The 9,351-nt window shown below is 40.7% G+C and overlaps 2 protein-coding genes across 2 annotated transcripts; one reads left to right on the forward strand and one right to left on the reverse strand.

The window, feature by feature from the left end:
* The first annotated feature begins 837 nt into the window (after positions 1–837).
* LOC110677655 (tropinone reductase homolog At2g29360-like) lies at positions 838–1,302 on the forward strand. Its single transcript, XM_021848588.1, has one exon. It carries the CDS (start codon positions 838–840, stop codon positions 1,300–1,302), a length of 465 nt encoding a protein of 154 aa, XP_021704280.1.
* A 1,996-nt stretch (positions 1,303–3,298) lies between these two features.
* Positions 3,299–4,980, reverse strand: LOC5572218 (estradiol 17-beta-dehydrogenase 11). The gene is made up of 4 exons (XM_001660235.2): positions 4,514–4,980; positions 3,953–4,386; positions 3,683–3,811; positions 3,299–3,616 (listed from the first exon to the last, which is right to left on the reverse strand). Exons 1-4 carry the CDS (start codon positions 4,874–4,876, stop codon positions 3,544–3,546), a joined length of 999 nt encoding a protein of 332 aa, XP_001660285.1. The 5' UTR covers positions 4,877–4,980; the 3' UTR covers positions 3,299–3,543.
* Between the last annotated feature and the right edge of the window lie 4,371 nt (positions 4,981–9,351).

Consider the following 9,351-nt stretch of genomic DNA (forward strand, 5'->3'; position numbering starts at 1 on the left):
TATAGAAGTTCCTTATCATATCCCTAGAAGAAATATGGATGGAATTCCTCGCGAAATTTCTGACATAATCTCTGAAAAAATGCCAGGTGGAAACTCTGAAGGAACTCTTGTTAGAATCCTGATGAGATCTCCAGAAGAACTCTGATGAAAGCCCTAAAGGTACTCCTGATAGCATCCCTATAAGAATTCCCAATGGAATCCCTGGAGGAATTTCTGATGAATTTTTCGGAGAAATTCCCAAAGATATTGTTGAAGGATCTTCTGATGGAATCATTGAAAATCTGATTCAATTCCCTGGAAGAACTCCTGATATCATCCTTGTAGCAATACCTAAAGATAGGAACCCTGATAAAATCCCTCTAAGAATTCCTGATGCAATCCCTATAGGAGCTATGAAACTCTCTAGAGTATTTCCTTATGATAAACCCAGAAGGAATATTGATGGAATTCCTCGAGGAACTCCTGATAGCATCTCTAGAGGAATTCCTGATAAAATCTCTTTAGGAATTCCAGGTGAAAGTACTCCTAATAAAATCCCTATAACAACTCCTGATGGAAGTAGATAGAAGAGTTCTAATATTATCGTTAGAAATAATGAAACGTATGATCAACGCTACTATTTTTTTTTTCTCGCATTAGTACCTTCATTCATTCTATCATCATTGAAGCGATCCATCCACCATCGAGTGCAGTCAACCATAGAAACATGTGTACTTACTGACCATCGTGGTATGGTATAGGATAACTTGTAACATTGTTAATCCAAGCTATGTTAGCAAAGTTACGCTCGCTACAGCATAGATTGGATCACTCTTCAAAGTTAACCTCTCAGCCAAAATGGTTCCCCCTACATCAGAAGGCAGTTTGTACGAGTTCCAGAAGTTGCCGTACAATCCTGCAACTCCCATAGGGAGAAAATCGATTTTGGAATCAGCGTGGACCACCGTTAAGCGATTGTTTTATTTTGGACAGTTCTTCCTCAAGAGCATCCCGGTCTGGATCGGACTTATTTGGAAATGGGTAAATCCACCTCCTCCGAAGAGTATCGCTGGATGGAACGCACTGGTGACTGGAGGATCAAACGGGATTGGACGAGCGGTCAGTTTGGAACTAGCCAAGGTCGGATGCAATGTGATCATAGCCGACATAGATGTTGGAAATGGTGAAAAGGTTATCCAGGAACTGCTCAAGCATCGCGTCAAGGCAGGATTCTATAAGGTTGACGTTATCACTACCAGTGTGCTTCCGATTCTGATCAACACCAGGAAAGAGTCGATTGAACACTTTCTGTCGCTACCGTAAGTTACTCTATTGCCCTTAGTTTAGACATAATGAACAATATTTTAAAATGGTTTCTATTTTGTCAGTGGCTTCCAAAACATGTCGGTGAACAGGCTGGATGGAGCTGCTAGGGCGATAGTTGAAGCGATCAAAACCAATCGACGAAAACTGTTCGTCCCAGACGTGTTGAAACCTTGGCAATTGGCACTGTTTGAGTATGATTTGCACTATATTTCATGCTCTGGAAAAATCTGTTTTCATTATGAATCCTGAGCAGGATTCTCTTTAAATCCTGAGCAAGAATCTCTTAAAATCCTGAGAAGGATTCTCTTAGAATCCTGAGCAGAATTTTCTCAGAATCCCGAACAGGATTCTTTCAGAATCATTGAGCAAAATCCTCTCAGAATCCTGAGTAGGATTCTGAGAAAATTCTGCTCAGGATTCTTTCAGAATCCAGAGCAAGACTCTCTCTCAGAATCCCGAGCAAGACTCTCTCAGAATCCCGAGAAAGATCCTTTCAGAATCCCGAGCAGGGTTCTCTCAGAATCCCGAGAAGGATCCTCTCAGAATCCCGAGCAGGATTCTCTCAGAATCCTGAGCAGGATTCTCTCAGAATCCTGAGCAGGATTCTCTCAGAATCCTGAGCAGGATTTTCTCAGAATCCTGAGCAGGATTATCTGAGAATCCCGAGCAGGATATTCTCAGAATCTCGAGCAAAATTTTCTCAAAATCCTGAGCAGAATTCTTTCACAATCCTGAGCAGCAGGATTCTCTCCGAATCCTGAGCAGGATTATCTCCGAATCCTGAGCAGGATTCCCTCAGAATCCTTAGCAGGATTCTCCCAGAATCCTGAGCAGCATTCTCTCATAATCCTGAGCAGCATTCTCTCAGAATCCTAAGCAGGGTTCTCTCAGGATCCTGAGCAGGAGTATTTCCGAATCCCGAGCAGGATTTCCTCAGAATCCTGAGCAGGATTTTCTCACAATCCTGAGCAGCATTCTCTCAGAATCCTGAGCAGCATTCATTCAGAACCCTGAGCAGGATTCTCTCACAATCCTGAGCAGCATTTTATCAGAATCCTGAGCAGCATTCTCTCAGAATCCTGAGCAGTTTTCTTTCAGAATCCTGAGCAGCATTCTCTCAGAATCCTGAGCAGGATTCTCTCAGAATCCTGAGCAGGATTCTTTCAGAATCCTGAGCAGGATTCTTTCAGAATCCTGAGCTGGATTCTTTCAGAATCCTGAGCTGGATTCTTTCAGAATCCTGAGCAGGATTCTCTCAGAATCCTGAGCAGGATTCTCTCAGAATCCTGAGCAGGATTCTCTCAGAATCCTGAGCAGGATTCTCTCAGAATCCTGAGCAGGATTCTCTCAGAATCCTGAGCAGGATTCTTTCAGAATCCTGAGCAGGATTCTCTCAGAATCCTGAGCAGGATTCTCTTAGGATTCTGAGTAGAATTATCTCCGAATCCTGAGCAGGATTCTCTCAGAAACTTGAGCAAGATTCTCTCAGAATCCTGAGCAGAATTCACTCAGAATCCTGTTCAGGATTCTCTCTCAGAATCCTGAGCAGCATTCTTCCAGAACCCCGGGCCCAGGATTCTCTCAGAATCCTGCTCAGGATTATCTCAGAATCCTGCTCAGGATTATCTCAGAATCCTGCTCAGGATTCTCTTAGAATCTTGCTCAGGATTCTCTCAGAATCCTGCTCAGGATTCTCCCAGAATCCTGTCCAGGGTTCCCTCGGATTCTTGAGCTGGATTTTACCTGCTTATGAACTTAAACTTTTATAAACTATAAACTTTTTGACGTTATCTTTTCAGAGACCTACCAAGGAAGATAACCCGGCTTCTGGTGCAAGAACTGTTCAAATGACAACCCATTCAGTGGAAATCCTGTACTGACTTTATCGGAGTAAAGTTGCATGAGATGTTGAAGTGGGACGGAATGGACTTACATGAAATAACATTACTCGCTTCATACGAAGTGACCTCGAAAAAGTAAAAACGTGTATTCAAACTTCAAAACTTTGAATCAAATTATCCATCCTTCCATCCTTGATGATTCAAGATGAAAGATGAAAGATGACTTCACGAACATCTGATTTTATTTTCCACAAATCAGTTTTTTACAAGTTGTCTAACGAGGGGCCCACCAATTCAAGTCCACCAAAAGCAGCAATGAAGAGCTTAATTTTATTTTTGATAAACATGAAAATCACAAATTAACAACATTTACTTTTGACTGTGTTCAGCTAGAATTCTAATCCAATACGAGCGGCTTTCCTTTCATAATGGTAAGATCCATCATCCGCCGGATTTTGATCGGAATGTGTCTGCAATGGAAAGAATGAAGTTTTGAATGCGATCTAGCCACAATAGAATTGATCCTGCAGTCTTACTCGTAGAAGCTCAGCTGCCAAGCTCTAACTGTCTGGGGAACTACCACCTTCCGTTTATTGGTCTTGATCGCGTCCGCAACCGTTTTGGCCGTCTCCTCAGTCGTAAACTTTGGCATAGTGGCAGCTCCTCTGAAATTTGAAATTTGGAGAAATTTTGGATGCCATAAATGATGAAGCCCCAAACGCATTGATAGTGGAACGGCAACGGATACGGAATCGGTTCGCCGTTCCGCTGTCATTGCGTTCGGACCTTAACACGCCAAAACTTACGGAATTCGGTTAACCTTTTCCATCACTTGCTTTCGCGTGTTGATCACAAACGGAAACACCGTAGTAGTCTTGACCGCTTCCGCCTGACCAATCAGGTACAGTTCTTCATCCAGCGCTTCCATGTAACCTCGCACGGCATACTTGGATGTAACGTAGGTCTTCATGAACCCAACCGGGGCATACGAAGACGCGGATGCGATAGCTACAATGTGTCCACGGCCGCGTCGAATCATGCTAGGCAGGAACTGTTCCACCGTCCAAAAACCGCTCATCACGTTTACGTCCATCAGGCGACGAATTTCCGAAGGATTTTTCTCGTTCGAAGACAGGAACGGCAAAATCCCGGCATTGTTCACCAGAATGTCTACCGGTCCGACGTCTCGCTCTACTCGGCGGTATAACTCACGCACCTCATCGTAGTTGGCTACGTCGAACTGCAAAACAAAACAATCCAAATCTCATCGATTGCTATGATTGACCTTTGCTCATCTCGCCTCGCCATAAACGTGCAATCAATCACTATCACTGAATTAGGTAAACTGATAAAGCTACCGTTCTCACCTCATAAGCCACCGATTGTACATTGTACCGTTTGAGGTCCTGTGCCGTTGTCTGCCCATTGGTCTGATCCAGATCGACGATGACGACATTGCAGCCTTCCTTGGCCAACTCGGTAGCGATTGCCTTGCCGATTCCGTTGGCACCTCCCGTTACCAAGGCCGTTTGTCCGGAGATGGTCTTCGGAGGAGCTGGACGGAACAGTTCAACTACTACCTCGATCCACAGAGGGATACTCTTGACAAAGCACAGCACCAGATCGAGCAGCAGCTGCAAAATCGCCCGGACCTTTTCCGATTGGGACCGGGGCTTGAGCGGGGCGGCTGCTACGTACGGTTTCTTGGCAATGTCCACCGAGTTACTCATGATGCGTGGCTTTGCGAGTCTGGACCGTTGCGGGAAATGCTTCAAGTGGGACTGGGCGTCGATTGATGGCTGGTCAATCTTGGTTCGGCAATCGGCCGAATTGGCGGCTGATTAGGAGGGTGTTATCTTATCGCCACTGAAGCTGAGCCATTTCGATGCAAGTAGGGTAAAGCTTCCAAAGGTGAGCTCTTTTTGCATATTTTGAGACATGTTTGTTCGAACATCCCAGACAACCAAAATGTACGTATAACGAAATCATCTGGAGGCTTTGCATGTGCAAAATTTCACTTATAAGATGTCGTGAAAAGGCCTTTTACGAACAAACGTGGAGGCGATATACGTGCATATATTATGTGATGAATAATAGCATAGGTACACTCATAAAAATAATAGGGGTATTCACTTAACAGCGTAAATCCCTGCGTATATCGTGATTAACTGTTTATCTCAAATGTTTCACGAAATTGCGTAAACGGCGTAGGAAATATTTCAAGTCATTGAATTTCAACAGTCAACCAATCCAAGACTGCGACGCTCATACAAGCAATTGCTATGGAACACGATATTTACAAACAAACGACAAGTTTCGAAACCCAGTAAGGCAAAGCATAAAAAACAATTGGAAAACGTTGATGTAAATAAACTTGTCCAAACATTTGGTAGAGTTTTTTCTACCAAATGGCTGGGGAAAAGTCAATGTGGTTTTATTGACCAATGACCGACAAATGAACCATTTTATAGCATAATGTTGTGTCTGAGCCTAACCTGGGAGGGAGAAACCAATACAAAATTTCTGTACGTCATAGTGAGCCGAGATTCCGCTGTCACGAACTGTCACTGTGAGCCCAGATCTCAAACATTGAACTAACATGAAAAAAGTGCGTAACTGATTAAAACACATATTCGTATTTCTTCAAAGTTGATAAAAATCGAATAAAAATCAATTCATGCACTTAATGTAAGTAATGTCACGTGAGCACCATATAATCTGATTGAACATAAAGCATTGAAAAACGCATCGTTCTACTTTTTCCAATGAAAATGAATATTTAGTGCATAGAAAACTGTGGCCCTTTTTTCATGTTTGTCAGGAAAGATCGCAGGTGCACAACAAAAGGAAACTACCGATTTTCTCGAAGCCTGCCTTGATTGTTGTTGGCATATCTTGCAGTTCAAAATAACGTTGTCTTATATTTCGTGTGTAGTATCGGTGCCTCCCTCCCAGAGCCCAACCATTATTGGGGCTGTTCCTGTATTACGTAAGAGGTTATGGAAGGAGGGGAAATTTGAGATTTCTTACGTACCATGCAAATAACTTTTCATTTTCATACAAAAATCCTACCATGTGGGGAGGGGTTTGTGAAAAAAATCAGAAATTGTCTTATATAATTAACGGACAGTCTATACATTCTTATCCAAGATGAACGCAATGCGCATCGACTCCCATTATTTGCCATCAAAAGAGGTGCTCTGCAATTAAATATTTGAGGGTTGAGGATTGCGTTGTTTTCCGATTATGAAAACTTGAATGATTGTGGCAAATTATTTTAACGCAGTCGTACCATTTTGACGAAAATACGTAAGTTAAATGAGGAGTTCTTCTACTATCAGTACAATTCGACGATCTTCGTTGACGATCTGGAAAGAATTCTGGGTACCGTGAAGAAAACAGCCGAAGGGTCGAAAACCTTGGCTGAAGCGAATGGAATAAAAGCTCGTAATTCAAATAAACAAACTTTTGACAAGCTTGTTTTTTGTTTTTGGGTGACTAGATGATAGCACCAATTATGGCAATAGTGGGAACAAAAAGAGATTTTTCTTATTGTTGCACTAGAATATAACGGCTTATATTCACAGGAATGATAAACCTATTTATTTTTGATGATAACTAATGCTTTATAAGAACATTCGTGCAATAAGCTTCGAAAAATGAACATTTGAACATTTTGCCTCACACATATGTCACCTTCTTAGCAATTTGCTAAAGGACACCACTTACGAAATGTATGTCTTTATCCGGAAAAACTGCTTCAACCTATTAATGTATGTTGCCTAATGAGAACAAATGAATAAATGTAGCTGGTGAGCAACCAAATCTACTGTTCTAAGCTGGAAATCGTGTTATTTCTACTATGTCGATAACTGGAACAAGGAGTGTATGAGAACCCAATTATGGCGATACTCTGGAGGCAGATTGTTTAAATTTTGTTATCAGTGAAATAGAAGAAGTGAAGCTATTTTACGGGTGACTTCCACGACGGGAAGGTTCGGTAAGGCATGATCTTCATGTTTTGTACTCAATTGCTTAGATTTTTCAATCACACGTTCGAAAACGTTCGCAAGCGGAAGATGCTAATTGCAAGGTAGAGGGGGGTTTTCAGTGACACTCGATTTTTGAATTTTCCCTCTTTTTTCGCTAAAATTAGGCGCTGGAAAGGTAATGTGAGTTCATTAATGCTGTTTTGTATCATAATTTGCGTTTTCACTACATTTCGACTCCTTTTCGAAAGTTAATTTGCTCCCATCAAACCATTTGCCATAAATTGATTTAACATGTATTTAACACAAAACTTTTGGAAAATTTTATGAGCAATCACTTCATTACATCTTAGCGTTGCATTATCATTCGCTCTGGATGACGTTTGAGTTCATTTCGTGCAAATATTCGATAGTCCATAATTGGAACACTTTTATGTCGAATGCTAGGAATGCTATTGCCATAATTGGTACAAAAACAACGCTTTTTAAAACCAATTGTTTGAAGCTTAAAGTCAATTTAGTACCAAATCTGTTTAAATCACCTGCTTCGCAAGCCTTCAAACTAGTAATTAACACCAACAAATCATGCTCACGTTTTAGGAACGCGGTTAAAACTTTATTTTTATCCACACTGCTGACATATTGCATCCATAATTGGTACACCTACCCTAATACGCTTCCGCAAGCTGAATAATTTTAAATAAATCGAAATGTGTGGCCATTTCATGATTCTTATTCCGGACGCTTCCTCACTTTTGCCTCATAATCCGGACACTTTGATTCGAATTCCGGACAGCTCATAGAAATCATTAATAGAAAAGTCAAACCATCAGTTGAAGTCGTCAAGCCACTAAAGAGACGTCTAAGGCAGTTGGACATTATAAGTTTGCATAGATTTTTATGGAAAAAGCTTATTAAAACAAGCCTCGAAAGTGAGAACTTTTGAACAGCAACAATTGAAACATTTCGTTTGAAATGTTTCCCATACAAAGTAGAGTGTCCGGAATTTGAAGCTGTCCGTAATATGATTCAAAACGGTATTTCATTTGAAATGTTTCATCACCAATATCTCAGTTTACGCTACTTTATGTGAATACCCCTAATGAAAATTACTGTGGACGTAATTCACGTTATGACTGAATGACACATGATGTAAGTGATGAAATAACGAGAAAATGTGTTCTGAAAGATGTATTGAACGAAAAATGTAATTTAATATGATGAAGGACATGAAAACGATGTCACTATGATTGACATTTCCCGAATCAGACACCATCGTATTATAAATGTGACACAAATTCACATCATTTGGCTCGCTTCTTTTATGTGCATCCAAAAGACGTAAAATCACATGATTTTTTCGGAGTTTATAAATTTTCTATCGAACTATCTTGTGAACTTATGCGACTTAACATATGATAACAAATTTTGATTTAACAGCTGCTACGGATTGTTTCGACTCACTTTGTACGAGTGTACGGGATGAAACAAAATGTATAGAGGAGCTCGGAAAAAATCGTTTTATGCGAGGAAACTCATCAATCTGACGATTTTACTCACCGTGATTTGTAAGTTTGATATAATTTGTATGAATCAACGAGTTATTGCGTGAACTTTTATGCGATTTCTGGTTGTCTGGGGCACAGTCAATTGGATCTCATTTGAAGTTACGCATAGAAAATTATCGTATAGTCAGTAATTACATCTTGTTTTTATTAACATAAAACAGTCTCCCTTCACTTAGGGATAACATTACTTGAAACAAGTGTTTTATTTTGAAACGGAATACAATAATAGTAAACTAGACGGAACGATAAGCAATCCATAAAGAAGATATTTGATCATTCTCGACAATTCACATATTGCCAAAAATGCTGAAGACGGTGAAACTTGAAAGAACCGCCAATCAAATGAAGAAAGGTGAATGTCAGATCACCAGTTAAAGTTGAAGTAATGATAATAATGAGTGTCATAAACTGTTCGGGGCAGGAGACTTTTGGGGAAAGCGGGGTGTTCGGGAAACTGATATTCGTGGAAAAGTAGCACAACCTGAGAGTTTCATTGAGGTGAGCGGATTCAGCAAACTTTAGTCAGGTGAATAGCGGTATTTTGGTGTTTGACAAAACCGCAATCTAACCGAACATTTTTATGCCATCAATAAATAAAAATTAAAATTTTGAAGACAGCTGGCTCATAGTAAAGGACCCTACCCTTCA

Source organism: Aedes aegypti, chromosome 3 (genome assembly GCF_002204515.2).
Source record: "Aedes aegypti strain LVP_AGWG chromosome 3, AaegL5.0 Primary Assembly, whole genome shotgun sequence".
Lineage (NCBI taxonomy): Eukaryota > Metazoa > Arthropoda > Insecta > Diptera > Culicidae > Aedes > Aedes aegypti.